We start from the raw sequence: 22155 nt of genomic DNA, 5'->3' as shown, positions 1-22155 counted from the left end.
TGCCCATGATGGCAATGGGATAACTTTGTGCAAAATCTCCAGGGCTGCTTGCTGTACTGTGACACTGGGTATTAATTTTGTGAGAGCCATAAACTGAACCCTCTGAGCCAAATATCAGCTTTCTGTAGCCCTCTTCTCTTCCTCTCTTTCTCCCTCGCCCTCAAAAATTGAATATAATACTTAATCTGAGCCTTCAACAGCACAACAGAATCATTATTTCCTTTCCCTCACATAGAACACTCAATTGATACACCTCAAAATAAAAGATGCCTTCTGTTTCATTGTTGTCATGTATTTAGTTCACATGATCCTTTAGTTCACTAGATCCTTTTCCACCATGTTCCCATTTTGCATTTGTACATGATATTTCTCTTAAGCATAGCACTTGTGATTTGTTTTACTAAATCTTATCCTGTTAATATAGCCTTAATGTGTTTTTTTACACTGGTAGACAACAAAGCAAACTACTATATGAATATTATAAAATTAAAAACAATTGTAAACTAGTTATATCTGTAAGAAATTTTACTTACCACTGTTACAACAACATTTATGGTAACTGTAATCATAAGGGTTTGAGAAATGTATATAAATGTGTCTGTTTAGTTATTTAGTTTGTATGTTCAAAGGCACAGACTGGGAATAATCAAAAATCCAGGATCTAGTCATGAAGCTCTTTCTAGTCAGTGGAGGAGAGAAACCTCCAGAGGGTGATTCATTCCAAATGTCTTGATTGCTTATTTTAGAAAGGTAGTAATCACTCTCTGGAGGTGTCTTTCTCTCTCCACTGACTACAGAAGGAGCCAAGACAACTGCTTTAGACTAGACATCAAACTTCTAAATTGCTAAAATTACACAAGATTTGTCCCAGTTGCAGCTTATTCCCTCTGGAACATTCAATTAGACGTAAATTCTTCAAAGATCCCAAATCCCATCGATTTCATGCTGTGAAATTATTTTAGCCATTGAATTCAATAACAGTTTTGGACATAAATATGGTGCATACTTAAAACCTTAAAACACTGACAAATAAATCCTATCAATTTTGCTTGTGATGATTTACACAGATATTGCCTTCAAATACCCATCCTTCTCCTCTGTCAGAAAGTTCCATGTCCACTGCAGAAGGGAACACAGTTCATGCTTCAGTTGTAATATACCCCTTCCCTCCAAGGAAGGAGAAGAGAAAACTGGAGATAGTGGTATCATAGACAGCTAGATTTATCAAAAGCATATTTCTCAGATTCTCTTTTTGAACATTTCTTGATCTTCATCTCCAAAAATTTACTTATTTTAAAAGATTATTAAAAAACCCAACAAACTAAAACAACTAGCTGAACAGACTTGGCAGGTGTTTTATTACAGTAGCACCATCCTAAAATTACATTTTATTTTTATTCAAACTGACAGTATTCAACTTGAGTGTTCCTTAATGACATAAAACTAACTCTTCTTTTTTCCTGTTTGAAGTTACAACATTGTAGATGTTGATTGTTTAATTGTCCTTCCAATCACACACTTAACTTCCTACTTAGCCCCATGCAGGACATGACTTGAAGACATTAACATCCTCACTAATGTGGATTGCCTTAGGATGTTTAAGTTTATTTGTAATGGAGGCAAACACTCAGTGTTTGGATGAATTCTATAAAAGCTGAACATTTTCAGCCTTAGGCAAAGTTTTCAGAGAGAGTTCATATGGTTTTGCTGGTTGTAATCAGTGTATTCAAATTATGTATAATTTGGTTTTCATGGTTTCAGTGTTGGATCATACTGTCAGGTATAATTACTACTAAAAAGGCAATTTCTATACGCACCTTAGGATATCAACCATGACTTTACGACACACTAGTAGGAGATTCACAATTACTAGGAAATTATTTAAGAATGTTTTATTGTTTTCCTCAAAAGCATGTGAAATTGCAATGGGTAATCACAGAAATTGAAATAAATGGTCACAATGTCTTAGTGTTATTAAAAAATGAAAGTACTATCAATTGTTATTTGTATACCCAACAGGCTGGAAAAAGGAGGGTAGGGAATCCTTGCATTTATAGTAATTTCCCTAAAAAAATATTCCATAATATAAGATGAGAATCTTGTGTACACAGATACAGTGGAGAAGAAAAATGAGTCTTCTGCCTTCAATAGGGAAGTTCTGTTGGGGCTCTCCAGCAACTTTCAGACAGGTGATTAGATAAAACTTTCTATAGAAAGCTATTTTATGTAAGCAAGTCCCCCCCTCCCCCCCCCAAAAAAAAAAAAAAAAAAAAGCATATTCTACTGTGCCTTTGCTTTTTAAGCATTATGGATCTCACGCCATCACCCTCTCCAGCTCCGGCCTTGGAAACAAAATTCCTAGCTTTCAGATTTTTTTTTTTAATGGATCGAGAAACCTGCAATAGGTAGTGGTTATCTTTAGACTTCAGAGGATGAATTCTTATTTCCCTCTCCCAAACAGTCCTAAATGTCTTCTTCAATGAGAAACATAATGGAACTGGGAAGGTTTAGTATCGAATAGCTAGGACATCACTTCTGCCAATACTCCTGCAAGGGAGTACTTACTGATAAGAAGGTAGAAAGATGGGCCATTGATTGCTATCTCACTCCATCTGGACAGAGATGACTTAAAGCTTAAGCAATGTTATTCTCTTTGCTTTGGCTTCTTGGTGCTGAATGCTATCTAAATCGTTTTATTTACTCATGACAAATAGAAAATCTGAAACAAACACTATAGTCAGGTTTGGATTATCTGGTAATTCAGGAAGACACTGTGAGACTCTAATTCCCAGAATGTCCTCAATGGACATAATCATTTAGTGCATGTAACTGTTCATCCCTTTTGACCTTCTGACATAAATCCTAGCAAGTTTGACTATACACTGCTACATATAACCATGTATAATTGTCTCTCATTGTGACTTGAAACCCCTTTGAAAATTGATTAAGCATCAAATCAGTTTAAGTTACAAATATTATAAAATATGTTCTAAATTTAATTGAAAACTGTAGATGTACAGTATCTTAACTTCTTTGCTTAAGTTTAGGAATATGTAAATTACTTTCAGTAATCTGCTAAAACCAGTTTGACTGGAAGTAGGCCTTTTTTAGAGGTAGATTACATGAAAGCAATGCTTGATTTCAATGTATTAATGATACGTACAATATCACATTTAGACAGTTTCTGGGTGCACCTTTTGCCTCAAGTTAATTCACCTTTTAAAATACATATGTTTGGATGTGAATCTGCAAACTCATGTTTATCTAGTTTAAAATAATCAGGGATTGAAAAATAGACCATTATAGTCATCCACTAACATCACAATGAAGAGTATACAGTTCACTATGCAACTTGCTTCCTTCACTTCCAACTAATCCACATACTATGTTCAGTAATCCCACGGAAAAACAGAACCTAAAATTGGAACTGAGGAGAGATGTATCCTTAGCCCAAAAGACTGCTGGAAGGTCCAGTTTTACAAGAATTGTTCTCTGCAACAGTGCTTCCGCTTCCTCAATATAAGACCCTCAGAAAGGCCTATATTCAAGCTGCAATGGAAAGGGCCTATCTTTGCCTAACCATCATCACCATGGATGAGTACTCTTCCTTCTGCGGCCACATGGAAAACTGGACCAGGGAATTTTTCTAGCTCAAAAGTAAAGGCTGGATGGGGGAAGACTAGTCATGGAGGAGGTACTATTTTTGATGGGTTAATTTACAGCCAAATCAGTCCCTGAGGCCTGTTGACCTTGCAGTTACAGTAATGCTGATGCTAAACAGGGTGGGTAGGTATGCCTCACTATGCGTAGAGACAAGGGAGTGGGAGAATATGAGACCTCTTATTTTGGTATAAACTCACTTAGAGCAAATGTAGTCCACCTAAACCTGCGAAAAAAAGAGTCCTAAGAATTTTCACATTTGTATTTGCATGTGTACAACCATGGTACACTCTCACCTTAAAACTAATGACGAAGAGACCACCAGGTCTGGGGGTTGCAGGCTCTTTCAGGTTCATATAACTTGCAAAATTGGTCCCTCAGACTTCTAAAGACGGCAAGAACTCCCTGTAAGAAGAAAGGCTTTCTGTCATGGGCTTTCAGCTACAGTGTATAAGCATTTTACAATTCATAATATAATCAATTTAAAAATGTTTTACTGAGTATTCAGATAAAAGAATCTGCAAAGACAGATGGATTCATTTTCTGAATTGATTTATCTTACTTAATTTAAAACAGTTTCATATATTATTAACACTTAATATGCATAAGCTTTCTCTGCTGTAAGGGCATAGTATTCAATGATTGCATGAGTGGTTTTCAAAATTACAAAAACAGAAGTTCTTGCCCTTTTCAACATTTTAATTTCCTTTTCTTCTGCTTTCCCTTCTCAAATTCTCTTCTTCCATTGTTCATATTCACACCATATATATACATCCAGTGTTATGGTAAAGTAAGTACAGAATGCTTTGCTTCATTTTTTCCCTCCTTTGGATGTTAAAACTGACAGGTTAATGCCTCTGTTACCACTTTCCAGTGAGTCATTGCCCTTGCCAACATTCAAGATAAGACAAGCTAACTTTTCTCAAACACGAAGTGCTCTGCATTATGGGAACTGTAGTAGGATTGGCTCCAAAGCCATTTTAATTTTAATATGGTATGCAATAATTCTCTGGGTTGACATGAAGATCTTAATCTTGAATTTTAATTACTTTGTAGAAGCAGCAAATGTAGCATTTTTTTCCTAAATATAAACACAATGTGTTCACATGTCCTTACATCTTAGTAAAGCCAGGTGAAACAACTGTACAGATAGAACCAAAACCTAGCACTTTTTGAAAGAGAAGGAAGCTTTTCCACTGACTTCAGTAGAAGCAGATATAGGAGTTAATAATGGGTAGTATTGAAAAGCTGAATTTGGCACTGTCTACGTTTTCCTGCATGCTATTTACAGCAGCTCAGTATTTATCAGGTTTTCTTAATCTAATGTTAATGTTATTGAAGGGAAGAAAAAGGCTGCTAAAAAGCCAACAACAGTCACATGCCAATGCTGCCAAGGTAGTCTTCATTTACAAAAAATAAATGAAGGTAGCATGTTAGAAAATATGAATTACTTTTTTACCCCCTATTTTGCTCATTTGTTTCCTTACTCGGTTGGTTTTATGTGTACAAAAATGTGTGTTTCTGCAGCATTCGTTGGCTTTTTTTTCAGTAATTTCCTTAAGGACAACCAATGGTCAATGGATCACAAGCTGACAAAACATCACACAATTCTCTACACTCAACACACCTGAATTGTCTGGTAGTTGAAGTAGTTGGCAGTATTTGGATATTTTCAGTAACTTATGACTTGCCTGCTTGCTTTGCAAATCCGTGAGTCCTGACTTACAGGATACAGTTTTTTTTTTCCTTTAAATTAGCTGATTTCCTCGGATATATATGGGAATAATAAAGACAAGGCAAAATATCAGCTGTACGCTTGTCAGTATTGGAGCTATCTGGCTTTTAAAACCATCCAAGATCCCTGGTGCCTAAGCTGTCATCAGTCTCTCAGGTAAAATGTATACACACACAGGTGTGAGAGAAAGTGCAGTGTCCTTGAGCAGTCTGACACTGCTTCTGCTGAGCGGGGTTGTGTGAAGTAACCGAATCCTGGTTACATATGGAACTTGAACAATAGGTATTTGCTTAAATTACAGAGATTACCTCAGAGACGTGGAATCCATATGCCCTGCCTACTTCCCTGAACCTCTGGAGCTGGGATCCTGCGGGCAACGTAATGGGCTTAATTACGGTGTCTGGCCCAGCCGTACAGGACCCGGAAGGCAAGAGTTAACCTCACCTCACCTCTTACATCCCAGTGACCCCGGCCTTGGCTGGGAACGGGTCTGGACCTCTGCACAGGCTGGAGCGGCCTCCCAACTGCCGAGGCGGCGCGGCAAAGCCTGGGCGCCCAGCGCCAGCTCGGCCCTCGAGGGGACAGGGCGTACCGGGACCCCGCTGCGCGGGGCAAGCGGGACTCTCGGGGCCCCGAGACCCGCCGTGCGGAGAAGGGCGCCCCGCGTTTCCCCCGTCCGCCGCGGGGCAGGGGCAGGGGCAGGGGCAGGGGCGGCGGCGGCGGCGGCGCCCCCGCAGGCGGCCGCCGCCCGCGCGGCTCCCGCGCCTTGCGGTCACGTGGCGGGGGAGGGGCGGCGGGCGGGACCCGCCGCGCTCCGGCCGCGCCGCCGCTCGGGGGCGGGCTGAGGCGGCGGAAAGTTTGCGGAGGGGCTGGCGGCGGCTGCGGCGTCGTGTCCCCCCCCCCCCCCCCTCACACGTATCTTTTTTCCTTCTTTTTTTTCTTCTTTTTCTCCCTCCCCCGCCGCCTTCCCCGCTTCCCGCCGGCTCCGGGGCATGAGCGGGAGCCGCCAGCCGCTCTGAGAGGCGGGAGGTCGCGCTGCGCCCGGCTCTGTCAGTGCGGGAGCGGAGGGACGCGGGGCAGCGGCGCCCAGCCCGCCATGCCCCGCCGCCCCCGGCCCCGCGCCGCGCCCGCCGCCCTCCTGCCGCTCCTGCTGCCCCTGCTGCTGGCGGTGCCGGGGGGCCGCGCCGCCGCCCGCTGCCCCGCGCCTTGCCGCTGCGCCGGGCACCTCGTCGCCTGCAGCCGGCTGGAGCTGAGCCGGGTGCCCGAGCGGCTGCCGCGGGGGGCGGTGCAGCTGTGAGTATCGGGGCGGCGGGGGTCCGCGGGGGTGCGGGGCCTCCGTGCCCCGGGGACCAGTGTGTGTGGGGGGGGAAGCAAATTTTTGGGGGAGGGAAATGCGCTTTTCGTGTGCGGGCGCTGCGGTGCGGTCCCGGGCCGGGAGGAAGGGAGGGGGGAAGTGGCTGTGGCGGCGGTGCAAGTGCGTGAAAGTGGCGGGCGCGGAGGGCTGCTGTGCGGGCATCAGGTCAACCTGGACGGGGAGCAGCCGGGCTGTCGAGAACTTGTGCTGCGAGAGAGTTGATGGCTATAAACGGGGAGACTAAAGCTGGGCCGAGTAACGCTATTCAGTGGTTTGGGGGGGGGGGGAGGCGTTATTCTGGGGACTTTCTTGGAAAACATACGATAATTGTCAAATCAGTACTGTTTTGCAGATACTTCGCGTGTCGGAAAAATTCTCCTCTAGCAGTCTTAAGTTTATTTGTGCAATTCTCACTCTTGATCTTCGTTCTCCAATAGTTGAGGGTGTAGTAGTTTTATTAGTACTGAAACTTACTGTATTTAATTCGATGAGGCAGACTTACTGAATTCTTAGTAACACAAACTGAAATGGCGTATGTAGAAAATTTACTTTCAGGGACAAATTTTATGGACAAAGCATAAGCTATCGAAACTTTCTAAAAGCCAGCAAGTAGCTAAGGGACTTTTCACATTTGCTTTTAATCTCTTGGCGCTTAAATATCTTCTCTATTAGTCGTATTAATTTTCAATTACATTTCCAAAGCAGATTGAGATAAGGACTTTAAAGTAAACAGGAAGGCTTTCAATTAGTTGTGGCTAATTCTGCTCAATTGCCTCGTCTGGAGGTCATGCTGCTTTACTCATGAAACGCGGATAGCTCTATTGACACCATATGGGACTGAACTAGGAGGTGAATATTTCTGTGCAGCGCATAGGAAAGTGTGAGGGGAAAGACTTTTTGGCCTCTTGTGATTGAAACATATGAATCAAACACTGGATCCGCTTTACATTCAACAGCTCATTTTGCTTGCTATTAAGTTTCATCCCTCCTGTGCTTTTCAACAGAGTAAGCTAACATAAGTTTTATCACAAAACTTAAGGTATTTTTGATACTCAGCTACACTTCATTGCTTAGTTTTATAGCTTTGCTTAGTTTAGTGATGTTAACTTTAAACTCAGTTGTGGCACTTAAATTAAAACCAAGGGGAGAGACTCACAGAAATTTTAGAGTCACTTTGTAAAGTATTTTTCATTAGCAGTAATCCAAATTTGTCTTTTCAACTTTCTTTACTAAGAGGCAATAAAACACATTGCAAGGCTTTGTGTGTGTGTGTTAGCACGAGAGAGGTTTTTCTAATTAGAATTCCCTTGGTAATGTAAATTGTCTTTGTGTAAGTTCACATTCCTTTAAAAGTGTGAGAAAATAAGTTCCACTTGTATAAATAAGCTTTGGTCTGTTTTAAGGAACCCTGCTGTGATTACTCATTGGACAGCTGTGTCACTTGGTCTTAAACTCACAGGAGTACCTCTTTGTAGGTGTCACCAAACCATGTGGTCTAGCTGCTTTTGTGTAAATATTTCTTTTGTTTGTGTCAAATGCCTTAGAAGTACCCTGCTCTTTCTTCCTTGCCCCCTTAATGTGAGAACAACGCGCAGAGTGTGGCATTGTCTGTAGCTCCTGCTACTCAAGGGCTTGGAACTTTGATTGCACACTTTGGTTTGTAATACTGCAATGCTTTTCAGTTTTGCATACTCGGGAAAGGTTTGAATGCTCACTCCAGATTATTGTTTCTCCAACCTGTGCATTTACAATTTTTAAAAGACTGTTTATGCATTTTATTGGTATATGTTTACTGTTTTTTTCCCATGTAAGTCCATACTGCATATAGCCAAAGGCTAGCAGTTTAATTGCAGGATTTCCAGTCCTATTACACCATGTTCTCAACATATGCAGGCAAGAGCTCCTGAGCAGGAGAATGCAAGTTCTTGCTTAAGAAGGTCTAGGCCCATATTAGACTTTACATACCAAGGCAGAACACATGTCTGCTGAAGTTGGCTTTTAAAGCTCTGGTTTCACTCTTTCATTCCTTTTGTATTCAAATCCCCTAGTGAAATAAAATGAGAGTTTGGAATGTGGAAAGACTACATGACCTTACAGTGGACAAAGAGTGAAATAAGAGATTGAGCCTGAATACTGAGTTAAGTTCTGGGGCTTTTTGGTGGTAAATGTGAGGCTACTGCTTTGCATAGAAAATACTTCATGAAATGAGGTCTAAGCAGGGTAAAATTGTCAGATTTACTGTAGTGTACCCCCCTCATCTGTAACTCTGCCTTCATGTAAAATAACAATAATCCACCGAAAACAGTTAAATGTTTGTAATGGCTCTGTGTATAAATAGTTTTGAAGTTAGATTTTAATTTACTTCTAGTATGTGTGTCCTGAGATTGAAGGAATGTTGCTTTGTTAGAATTGATGCTTCATCGCCAGAAGTAGAAGGAGGAAGAGAATTTGAGTATTGGACAGTCTTCAGTATTTATGAATTCTCAGTAGATTTCTAGAATACAACTTACCAGGTTCACCTAGGAATGCTAAAACTGTCAGTGAGACGGAAGGGAAAATCTAAAAGACAGTTTTCACTAGTGTTTGTATTACATTTTTGGTATTTACATTTTGTAAATCCTCTAGTTCTTTACCAGAATTGCCAGAAAAAATGGCTGTATGGTTTTCACAGCTGTTTTTCAATATTTTCCAGACTAAAACTTGAACATAGCAAGCTGATTTATGAGTCACTTTGGATCAGTGTCTTAAAACAGCTACAGCCTGGCTTTTTGTTTTTCAACTCTTGATTTCTGCTGAATTAGCAGCTCTATAGGCCCCAGTGGGACTGATTAAGAAGCTGTTGCTGGATTTGCATTTTAAAATTTGACTTGGGGCTCAGGTTTCTGAGTTCTCTGAGGAAGAAGATGATAATTGTAATTAAGTGTTGTGAATTAAGTTAAGAGTCTAAAAGTCATATTTATAAAATGTGTGAAGAAACATTCACCCTCTCCCTTTATGCATTAGGCCTTCCTTTCGTTTTTTTATCACATAAATGTGGATATTCAAAGTTTTGTTTCAACTTTCTAATGCAGAGGCTGTGTGAATTATGAAAGATACTCATATAAAAGTAATTGAGCATTGAAATTACTTTTTTTCCTAAAACAGATTTTTAAAGGGCTCAAAAACTATGGCCTGCTTTTTAAAGTGTGCTTCAGTAGTGAGTGGTGAAATCTACTTAAATGCTTGATCACTTTTTATTAGAAATTTGAGGTGAAGAACAGGTATATATACTTTTATTGGTATAAAGAATTTCTTAATATAAACTTGTTTTTTGAAGTTTTTGAATGCACTATTATGTATTTTATGGCTTTTGAAATTCTAGTAGTAAAAGCAATCACAGAAAAGACTTTATCCCCACTTGTAATGTGGTTTTAACAGACAAGGAAAATTAAGAAATGGAAAATGCATAGTAATAATCTTAGTATTTCAGCATTGTCAGTTCCTATTTCTAAGTGAAGAAAAAATATTGATTCACTTGCAAGTTTTTGCCTTATAGTTCTTTTAAAATGCATTGAGTCTTCTATCTATGAGACAGAGATGGTAGATTTTTATATCTCCTTTTAAGTTTGGAAACTTCTGTAGGCTTAAGCTTCACTTAGAATTTTTGTTAAAGACAAATATTTTAACTTTCAGTTCACTTTCAACAGCTCTAATTAAACTTACAAATGTAAGATGCAAGAAGTAGGCTTTTCTTCTGAAGTTTCTAATGCCAGTAAGACTAGAATAATATTTATAAAAATACTTACAATTCATATTTTGCCTAGTACTTGGTAGACAAGCATGTGTATAGCTGTGTGAAGAAGGCAAGTCAGTATTGCCTGGTGGTAGTGGTGGTTGTTGTTGTTTTGGTTTGTTTTTTTCTTCAACTTGTGTTTGACAACCTGTTGTAAATAAACAGGGAATGAGGGGTTTGTACGTATATATTTTCTAAAGTAGGTGCCACATGGAAAATCTGAGGGTATCTACAGTGTTAAAAAACAAACACAAAAAATTGTTTGAAACCTAGCGTAAGTTGTTACGCTCACAGTTGCCTTGATAGACTCCAGATGGATGTGAGCTTGGGCTATGAGTGAAAGTGTCTGGCTCCAGCGTGGTGATCGTGCACAGCAGTGGTTGTAATTGCAGGATTTTTATAGTTTAAGGACTCTGCCAGATTTTTTTTTTTTTCATGTTATAACTCCAGCAGAACGAATCTACTCACGTCTGTTACTGTCTGGTGGGTCCTTTAGGCAAGCATGTTTTAAATAAACCTTTTGCAGGGGTTTTAGATGAAATAAAGAAATGCAAGTTTTAGCACTAATGTTGAAAGCTCTTTTTTGAAATAATTCCTATTTCCTAATTCTTGTCTAAAGCATTAAGAACAGTAACACATTAGTCCCTAACAGCCATAACTTTGCTGAATTTTGGCTGTTTATCTGCATAGTTCTTATAATCCCTGCAGACTAAAGCCAAATATTGAATTAAGTTTTAGGGTAAAAATTTTCTGTACTCTGTCTACTTTAAAGTAACATGTTAGATTCCTATCACTTTAAAACCTAGTTGTTTTTAGTACCATATTTTTTCAGTATTTACATTCAAGAATACAGAATGGAAATCTCAAATCTACAGTTATGCAGATGTTAAACAATTTTTTTTTTCCAAATCTGTGGCCAGATTAATGTTTGCACTAGATTCTTAAGCAATGAAAGATTCAGTCCTCTAACTCAAGTGTGGTTAACCTCATTTACAGGAGAACTCAAAATCATAATGATGAAACTAGCATTTGTGGATTTTTGAAAATGTTAACGCTGTATTGATTTTCCATATTTAAGAGGAAAAATCTTTCAGGGTTTAGACACCTGGAAGAAGACACAGATATGTGTTTGGTGCTTAAGTCTGAACTGAGCTTCATTTTCCCATGGCTACCTGAAGATGGAGGGTGTACCAGTTCTCTAGGTGGTTCTCCCAACTACTGTCCCCTTTTTTGAGGTGGAAAATGCCTTTCACACCTGCAGTTCTGCCCTGTGCACATTTCTGCACTTCCGTGGCATAGGGGACATTGTGTTGGTCTTTTCCCTGCATATGACTGTGAACCAGACACTTGTGCTTAGGACACCTGAGCCCTCTGGTAGGTCACATCACATCAGAGCACATCTAATAACTAAGCGCTTAATAGTACCCCTGATGATATGCATACGTGGGGTTGGGAATATTTTTAACGTTTAGTTTTTAAAACAGATTCTGGGAGAGAGCAAAAGGGATAGCACAGAACAAAAAACTCTACTAACTGAGGAAATGGGTGACCTGAGACCTCCCTTGAACCAGACTTTTTTCGTAGTTTCTATTCTGCATGGGAAGCCTGACTCCCAGGACTGTAACTGCTCATGGAGTGGATTCTGCTCCTCCTGTTGAAATTATACCACTGTTACAGATAAGAATTCAAGAATCAGGACTCTTTATCTGGGTAGTTGGGCATACAGCTGGAGTTGATGTGGAAATATGTGGGTTGAGATTCTTGCAAAGCAGGTACCTCATTCTGGAAGCATTGAACAAGTGCAGCATGAAGCATCAAACCATTTTAGGAATCTAAAACATGATTTAACTGTCCCCTTGTAATACATAAGGAGCCTGGATACCTGTCTGGGTCTCAATTTTGTATCTATATTCTTCAAGAATCTGAAACAGTAGGTGCAGAGAAACCCGAGTTCCTGAGATCTCCAGTTGCTCCGAGCTTAGTGACATAGGTGAGCACCTCACACAGATCCTGGAACTGGGTTGATGTGAGCTAGTTTTGGTCCATACATAGTATTAACGTTGCTGTACTAAGCATCCATCGGGATCCATCGCTTCCAGATCTGTAGATGGGGGTGCAGCCTTGGCATTTTGGAAAGCAGACACATCCATGACAGTCACAGAGTGTAGGTAGCTGTGTACTGAATCATACTCTCCAGAAAAACTTTTAAGACTCCTTGGGTTTCCTCATATATTCAACTTGAGATGCTCTTCATGCCTATGAGGCTTCATGAGGAGCTGGCCTAGTGCTGGCCTAGATACAGTCTGTCAGACCCTTCTGGTGGTGCCAAGCATCCTGTTTTCCAAACTCCCTTCCTGCTTTTATCACAGGTAGACCTTTTGGCACAATGGTCAGAATTCAGTGGTTGAATAGTATAGGGTGAAGTGTCATGAAATAATCCAGGCTGAGAAATTCTCTTGCCTTTACCTGGTGCTGCAGCTGCTCACTTCTCAAGTCTGCTAGGGCAATTATTTGTGGGTATGTGTTGCAAATTCTATCACTGAAAAAGAGTAAATTCTTAAAAAAGCTTTTGTTTCTTGGCTTGGATAGATTCAGTGTTCTGCTTTTCAGCACCCACCTTGCAGACAGTTTTGTTGGTGCAGGTAAGATGGTGACAGGCTAGAATGGGAGCAGGAACTCAGATTGTGATGGATAGATGACTACAAAAGCGGGACATTGAGGTTAGCCGTAGTGAAAGACTGGTTGTAAATCTCTACCACTTGCACAGATCTTTGTAGGCCTGAGGGTTTGATAAAGATGCATGATATCCATAGGTGAAAAGAATTAAAGGATGACAGTGGTCAAGAAAATGTATTGAATTCTTAGTACTCTATTTTGTTTTGTAGCAAACATTGTTGTCCCTAAAGAAGTAAGTGTGGAACTTCATTAAAAAAATTCTTATAAACTTCATCAACATATATATATTGGAATCTTACGTACAGAAAGGAAAAAGCTGAGCATTACAAACTACTTCTCCAAGTGCAATTAAATCTCATATTAATGTGAATAGTATACACGCATCTCAAAATTCAACATAGTATTAGACCGTCTTGTTTATATTCTGATATTGCATGTTTAAGATCCACATTAAATTTGCTTCTATAAAAAGTTCTTAATTGTATGAAAGCATGAAAATAGCATCAAGATTTCTGTGCTGTCATATTGTGTAGTTATTTAAGTTGCTTCAGAGAGGCAAGCGAGAAGATTAGATGATAACAGATGCTCTGATCTTGATTCAAGAAATGAGACTGCAGTGAGACTTGGTTTATGAATTTCATTTGACTGGCTTTAGCCATTAGAGGTTGCTTTAGCTATTAGAAGTTGGATCTTTTGTTGTGAAGGAATGAGGGGAGGTTCTTGGTGGTGTATATAAATATTGTGATTTTTTCATGATACTGCCTTAAATGGCACAGCCACATGCTCACACAGCCCAAGTTGTTCAGAGCTTCAGGAAATTCTTTGACACTATTGGTAATGATCAAGGTACTTGTACATTGAGAACTGAAATGAGTTACTATTCTAATTTTACTAATATCAAAAAATCACTTTTTATAAATTTGGAGGCAAATGATAATATAGCTTGGGTTGAAATTGCACTGTGTTACCCAATATTTTATGGCTAAACTGACAGCTTGTTTATTTTTCTAACCTCACAGGGACTTAAGTCACAACAGATTATATTCAATCAACACCGATTCCTTGGATCACCTTCATAGTCTTCGGGAAGTGTAAGTTAATTTGTCTTAATTAAAAATAAATTGATTTGGTATGGTAATTACACAGCATGTTCTCTAGGGATAAGTGGTTGAAAAACAAAGATGTTTGCTGTTCTTCTGATATGCTACGTTAAATGAAACACGAATTAATTTCAGATTTTGGAGTGACATTGCTCAACAGTTCAGCAAATCCACTGTATATACTTCTGATTGAAATCGAAGCTGACTCTCCCTTTTTTAATATTAATAGGAAGCTGAACAACAATGAACTGGAGATCATTCCAAATCTGGGGCCGATCTCTACAAATATAACTCTTCTGTCTTTGTAAGTAGATTTTATTCTTTGCCTTAGTGGAACTAACTCTACAGTGTTAGTGGAAATACGTGTATTACAGAGATTAAAGCAGAAGAATTGGAAATAGAGCAGATTGTGGTTAGGAAGTTGATTACATCATATTATGTGGCGGGTTGTTTAAAATGTGTATAATTGAGCTTAGTCCATGTAGGTTTTATGCTTCTCTCAGATACAAAGATACATTAGAATTAATTTATGTTGTGATAGTGCCCAGGAGCCTCAGACCTGTTGTGCCAGGCACTGTACAAATATTAGTAAATTTATACAAACTTGTACAGTGCAGACTTAAAATAAGAATTCTATTCTATTACTGTGCATCTTGGCTGAAAACCTGATTGTGTTAAATTATGGCAAAATTCTGTTAATTTGAATGGGGAAGATGGGGAAATCCCCTTCACCACACACCTTCAAGACAAGTGTCTAAGTTAAAAGATGTTCTGCCAATATCTTAAAATGCCTTTTGAGTCAATTTTTGTGCATGGGATAGTTTTTACAGCCGCAGTAATTACATACAACTGTGTCACGTTCAATTATGTCTATATTCATTGCTTTGTTTGAAATAAATTACTAGGTTATCTGGTGGGACATCTGTAATACAGGTTAAAAATTTAAAAAGTCATATGGGGCCCCAAGTATTTTGGGCCCAGAACAAATTTTTATTCTAAAAAATATTTTTAGTATAAAATTTTTGTTTTAAAGGAAATCTTATTTCTATGAATTTCACTTGAAAAAGTGTGAAATCTGATTGGCCAGCTGATTTCTTTAAGATGTTTGATGAAAATGCTTAAAAAAGTGATCATACTGTTAATTAGAAGAAAGATATGTTTTTCATAGGTGGAATTTTGTTTTTTTTCAATGGGAATCTAAAGGATTTAAATCTAGTAAAATGTAGCCCTCTGGCCAAATCGTGCTCTTAAATACAAATTGCAAGTTACCTTTTTCGGAGATGCCTAAAGGGTTAAAACAATACAGTAAACTTTGGAAAGTTGTTCAATTAATTAAATTGGTCACTATTCAATTACTTACATCTGGTGATTTATAGGGGTTTGTTTTTACTCTAGGTCCAGGTCAGCTAAGTCAGCTGGTGCAGCCGCTGTGTCTGGGCTGCTCTGTTTGAATAAGAACTAAGTGACATTTGATACTGATGTGGTTTCTTACAGATCAAAATCAGAAAAGAATGAAAGGAAAAGCAGATGGTGTTTGACAAATAACTTCTGAATTTAAGCATATAATCTATTTCTAATTTGCTTTAGTACTGGTGTTGTTTTTACATTGACATAGCACTCTGTAGTGTAATAGTTCATTGATCTAAAATATATATATTTTTATTTAATTCTTGATGATGTTAAGGTTCTTTCTACCATAAGACTGAAAACGTTAACATGATAAAGTGTTTAGAATCCTCTTGCCTTACTTTTGAGGAGTACAAAGTTGAGAATTTGTCTTAACATGTCTTCTACTCTATCCTATGGAAACCTAATTAGTTTAGATGAACCTGAAAATTCCCCTCTGAAGCTGTGAGCAGATTTTTGTTTTCTTTTGATAGAATAAATAAAAATCAGTCATTGCTGGGTTGGTTGTTCCATGTCCCTGGATCACTAACTTAGTTTCATTTACCCACCTGGCCAGACATAGAGAAATCTTTGTTAGATCTGTGCTCTGCAGTATATACTGACATTTAGAAAGGGAGGGAGCAAAATCTTTCTAAAAGCTGTTATTACACTATCATTGCATAGCTCAATGGGTGCTGACTTATTCTATTTTGAATTACTTGGCATCCTTCTGTATGGTGTCAGGATATTACCAAATACGTTCCATATGCTTCAGCTGAGATTTACTATTTATTGTATGACCACTGTAGAGATTCATTGACTTTAACGTGGTAGAATTACTCTTTAAGCAACTTAAAGGTTGATATATGGTAGTTAAGACAATTGTTTGTGCCACATCAAAAATGTAGAAAAAGCAAAAAATTGGAGAGTGCCATTACATTTTTCAAGAAATAAAGCATCTTGTGGCTTTGAGAAAAGTTTCCGTTTTAAACCTCTCACAGGTTAGAAATTATGTCAGAAAGATGTCACACTTCATTTTTTTCAAAAAAGACATAAATAAAGAGGAAACAAACAGTTATCTGGCAAAAAATATACATAATATACTGGTATCATGAATCAGTAAATAGATCAATTTAATGATACATTTAAATATATTCACATTATTTTTCTGTGCTGGGTGTTGTTTGGAGAGGTTGGATCAGACTGAGTTAATGTGATATCTAAGTCATGTGAAGAGAAAACATACAGAACAATTAAAATGTGATTTGTAGAACTATTTTTCAAAGAATATATTTGAAAAATACTTCCGGTGACTTTCTGCAGGATTTTCCCCTTTTATTAAAAAAAAGGGGGGGGAGCTTGTGGAGCCTTTCCAAAACAAACTACTGTTTCCTTATGGGGATGTTGTTCTGACTTTCAAATAAGAGCTGAAAAGAGGGTGCCAGTCGTCTGAAACTTTATTTGATTGTGTTTCTTATGAGATACATATATGGCTGTTCATTACTGTTGGTTAAAAAGCCAGTTGTTTTTTTTTCAAAGGAGTCTTCAAGGAATACTGTGGAAGTGTTATTCTCTTTTCTTGCCAAAATCTTTATTGTTGAAGAATGTTTCTTCGAAGAAGAGAAAAAAATTTTCCAGATGCTTGTCGCTCACCTGGAAAACTTTGGATTCTTACCTATTCTGCAGGAGTTTTTCTTGCCTTCCAAAGGAAATTACACTAGTGGTATGATTGCAGTGAATAATAGTGCAGGTATCTCCACGTACCACTGCATCTCTAAATTCTTTGAGCAGTATAAACAAGCACGGGTGGGTTCTCATGTTAATGTAGTTGCTGTTTCTGGAGCTACTTCCTTTCCAGCTATCTTATTGATATTTATCTAGCGTAGATATTTACATGCTGCTGAATTATGCAGAGTAAACGTACCTAGAGCAACAGATGTTCCCAGGCTCATACTCAAAGCCTGGTGGTAAAATTAAACAATGAGGCCAACATTTTGGCTTTTATGGATGGCAGCTGAGAGTTGAACACCATGGGAGAGGAAGGTATCATGCAGGCACCCCATACACACACCTGTGAAGGAATATGCAAGCAAATGCAGGTGCACTCTTATTATATGACTGGAAGCACATCTGTCATTTGTTTATGGTGTGAGCATGTGTTGTCCTATGGGCATAGGAGACCTTCCAAGCCTCTGGGAATCTGGAATTGGCTGTGAACTAAATGGGTGGTACCTGGAGCTAAATCTCACCTGTAAGCCTCTGGTTGTGAATCTGTCATGACTTCCCTAATGCTAATAGATGTAATACCCAGTGGACAGAGTGAGGGTGAAATTCATCTTTCCTACCCTAAATATATGAAAATTTGGTATCTTAAATACAAATTAGTCCCTGTAGACTCTCTTCAGGGTGAATGGAGGAAAGTAGTCTCTTTCTGAAGTGATATACCTTTCCTAAAATAAGCCAGATGACTTGTCTGCTAATGCCCATCTAGATACCTATTTTAGACTAGTTTTTAGACATCTAAAATTAGGTTCCTTCCAAAATGTCCAGCAAATGTACTTGGGCATACCTGTCCAATAAATGTTGTTTGTAGAAGTCTGATGGCATGCCTGTCATTTAAGTTAAAAATGTCATACTGAAATTTCAGGCTATTGTTTTTGCTCAGGCACGCAGCCCTTTCCTCAGTCTTCTGTGAGAAAGGGCAGGAAGAGTTTATGAAGACAGAAACAAGAGTTCAGCCATTTGACAGAGATTTCCAGCTCTCCAGTCAGAACTGTCACTCTAGCCAGGCTGCCAGGTCATCCCAGGAGCTGAACAGTGCAAGCTTTTGGGGAGTATACTGGATTTAATGACCAAATATATATAGTAATGTATACATACTGTATATGATAATGTAGGTGTATTAATGTAGCTGTATTTATCTATCCTTATGTTAGATGTTTCCTTATTTTCATTCCTGAAATGCATGTAAATCCAGTAAAATTGTCATAGAATTGCTTTAAAGGGCTGTAGTAGTTTTATATTAGAAAATTTTGCAGTTCTTTGAGGGAAAAAATACTTTTCTTTATTTCTGTGTGGGTAGGTTGCTTTTATGTCAAATATAGAAATAGGCCTGCATGATGCTGCCCTCTCCCATGGTGCTCAACTCTCAGCTGCCATACATACAAGTCAAAATGTTATCCTCATTGTTTTTAATCTTATAGAATTCCCTAGTAAGAGGACAAGCAAAAATTTTGAAGTTTCCTAAAGACTGATGAGTTGATTCCCATTCTAATGGTGTTCCTTTTCCAAGATGTACCAGTCTTTCCTTATTTATTCTGAAGATCTGATGGAATCTGTGAGCTTCATATATGAGAAGAGAACTAGAATTACCTTTTAGTTCTGTCATTCCTGTAAAGCTTTGAACCTAATTTGAGTCTGGATCCCTTACACCAAGACTGAAAAGTGGAAGTGATTTTTTGACTTCTATCTTTTATATATATGTAATATATACTAAAATTCAGTCAAATATATATCAACATGATCACTTTAGTGGTTGCAAGCTAGTGATGCTTGAAAGCCTTCCCAGAATTTTTCCCCTGTGCCCAGAAATACAATACAATACTCTCTCACAGTTCCCTGGAGAGTATCATAAAGTATTTCACCTTACGCTGTAAGGATACTTCCCCAGAAGTCTTGATGCCTCTCTTCGGGAGAGAAGTCTAACTGATATGAATAAAACAAATGTTGTTTGTTGGTGTGACTCTTCTCTTTTAACTGGGATACATTTGAGATAAGTAGTGCTAGTTACGTATCAGACTCAAGGCATGGTTTTCATGCAAGCCTGAGGCTTGACTTTATTCAGTGTTGTCATTTTACATGTGATGGGTCATATAAATCAATGCAAAAACACCTACAGGACTAGCATGCAAGAGTTATAGTGCATTAAATGCTCAAGAGATGATTTGGGTTAATAAACAACTACCTTTGAGTGTAACCGACTTGAATTCTAAAGAATTGAAAACCTCCTAATAATCGGTGACTAAGGATTCTTAAAGATACTTGGAGTAATGATTTAACTGTTACAAGGGAGAGTAGTGCTACTAAAGCTGTAGTAGTAGACAGGAACCAATAATTTCAAGAACTTTGTATAAAAACATTGCATGATCTTTCACTAACAAATATATATAATTGCATAGGGATTCTACTTTAAAACGTCAGAAAAAAATAGCTATTTTTAGTGTGATTAGTGTTTTGAAAAGTGTCCATCTTTAAGATGGACACTTACTCATTTGCAAATGCTGCAACACCTAGGCTTTGTTTAAGAATATACAGTTCAGATAAGAAACACATACTGTTTCACCTAAGGGATTTTTAAAAATATACACAAAACTGTGGACAGCATCTAACATTCTCAGCATACCGTATCCTTAACTACTATGCAAAGTGGCAACAATCAGACTTTAGAGGGACAGAACAACCTTAACTGTAAGTATTAGAGTATTATCCCTATTGTTGTTATCAAAATATATATGAGAACTAGAATTAATATAAAATACCAAGTTTATTATTTTCTAAATCCAGGATATGCTATTTAATAATCATCTTGCTCTCTCTAGATCTAGGAAAGCCATACATGCCAAAATCTTCACTATAATGTATCATGAAATTCTAACATTCAGCTAGCTTTAAATGGCAGAATATTTTAAATACACTTAATCATTTTCCATTTTATTGAATAGAAATTATTTTAAATAAAGCATTAATGTATGTGGAGCAAGTGGTTTAGCTGAAAATATTCTTGAGGCTTATAAAGACTGACCACGTTATTCTAGAACTCTCAAAATACTCAGTCTTACTAAAGCTATAGTAGAAAATACAAAGTTCATGGTGCTGAAATAGAAGGAATCACAGAATGGTTGAGATTGGAAGGGACCTCTGAAGATCATCTAGTCCAACCCCTCTGCTCAAGCCGGGTCACCTAGAGCATGTTAGACAGGATCGTGTCCAGGTGGGTTTTGAATATCTCCAGAGAAGAAAACTTGTAACCTGTCCGGGCAACCTGTTCAACCTGTTCCAATGCAGTCCAGGAACATTGTATTAGTGTAAAACCTGAAAAAAAAAAGTACATTTTAAATCAATATTTGTACTATGTTTGAACTTTACATTTTTTAAAGAATGTGAAATCTTTCCATCAGAGGGACATAGAACATGCAAAATGTACTGGTTTACAGTAACAGTATTCCCCGGCTCCACCTGGACAGAGAGCCTTTAAGGCAGTTGAAACAGAGTCCCATGGCTATTCCATTTTGATCTTAGAAATGATTAAAAATGTTGCCAGTATTGAGACTTCTTGAAATGTACCCACTTGTCTGTTAGGTACTAGACTTTATCTACAGGTCATTTTTGTAAGCACTTTTTATAGCCTTCAGTTTATGATGTTTTTCTGATGGTATAAGCCAAATTTGAATGGATTGGATTTGAAGACACATGCACTTGTGTGTCTTGGATGTTTAAAAAGGTAAACAAAGAATATTAACCAGTAAGATTGGTCAAAAGATAAAATTGGCCAAAAGGATGGGGTTGTAACCAATCTATGTTTTAAAGCTTACAAGTTTTCATAATAAACAAAATGACTCCAACTTTAAAAGTAGGTTTCTTATCAGCCCCTCTGAAAAGACTTTTACCACGTGATTGTTAATCTCAGGCCATTTTCAATGAGCGTCTAACTCAGCTGGGAAACTGAGTTAACTCAGTTGAGAAACTAACCTAAAAGCTAAAGGTCAGTGCTGTACTGAAAGAAGCGCAAAGTAATTCTCTCAAAGGAAGAAAAATAAATAACAAAATTATCAAAGCTGTTAACAATGGTTTGTTAAAAAATAGCTTTTTGGTCAGTGAAAACAAGCAAAAACCCAAAGAATACCTTAAAGTGTGTGTGTTTTTTTTTTCTCCATAGATACGTAATCTAAAAAATTTTTCTTTATAACTCTAAAAAATAAATAAACTAGCTCTTAAGTTGAAAGGTGGCTTTGCATAGGTCTTTGTTAAACAAGATGCCTAGTTTATGACCAAAGATTTGTTAATTCATCTGTTTAGGTGATTTCATTCTTTCTGTTTGCTTCCATTCTTCTTACTGAGAAGAACAAGATAAGATTATCTTCTCCTTTTCTGAAGAATACTAGAGGGTGTATTGATTGCTGATCTTCATTCTTGCTTAATAAATTCCCCTGTTTTCAGAATGATACCCCTCTGAAATTAGTTTGTACTGTTTCATTCTGTCCTTGATTAATCAACATATAAGTTAAATGCCTATCTAACTTTATGCACAAAGGTAGTAAATGCCACTAAAGATAAGTTGTGATTAAATGATTGTACTATGTATTAGTGATTTTATTTTAATATTGTATATCTAGTTCTGTTTAAAATGTGGAAATGCATGTTTGTTTTCAGATAATAGGCCTTCCAGGTCGTGCTTCTAATAGATGTCTTGAGA

At 38.0% G+C, this 22155-nt stretch overlaps 1 protein-coding gene and 1 long non-coding RNA gene across 2 annotated transcripts in view; one reads left to right on the top strand and one right to left on the bottom strand.

Annotated features, from left to right (window-relative positions):
* The window catches only part of LOC134135760 (uncharacterized), a 53101-nt gene extending 47187 nt beyond the window's left edge, over positions 1 to 5914 (bottom strand). The window contains exons 1-2 of the long non-coding RNA XR_009957347.1: positions 5845 to 5914; positions 3957 to 4065 (exon numbers count right to left, since the gene is read on the bottom strand). This is a non-coding gene — a long non-coding RNA (uncharacterized LOC134135760). The remainder of the gene's footprint in view (positions 1 to 3956; positions 4066 to 5844) is intronic.
* Positions 5915 to 6491: 577 nt separating this feature from the next.
* Positions 6492 to 22155, top strand: part of LRIG3 (leucine rich repeats and immunoglobulin like domains 3) — a 46393-nt gene continuing 30729 nt past the window's right edge. The window contains exons 1-3 of the mRNA XM_062566857.1: positions 6492 to 6688; positions 14217 to 14288; positions 14527 to 14601. Coding sequence (XP_062422841.1) covers positions 6492 to 6688; positions 14217 to 14288; positions 14527 to 14601 — 344 coding nt within the window. The remainder of the gene's footprint in view (positions 6689 to 14216; positions 14289 to 14526; positions 14602 to 22155) is intronic.

The sequence above is a fragment of the Rhea pennata genome, chromosome 1 (assembly GCF_028389875.1).
Source record: "Rhea pennata isolate bPtePen1 chromosome 1, bPtePen1.pri, whole genome shotgun sequence".
Classification (NCBI taxonomy): Eukaryota; Metazoa; Chordata; class Aves; order Rheiformes; family Rheidae; genus Rhea; species Rhea pennata.
This window is presented reverse-complemented; position numbering and strand designations above follow the sequence as displayed.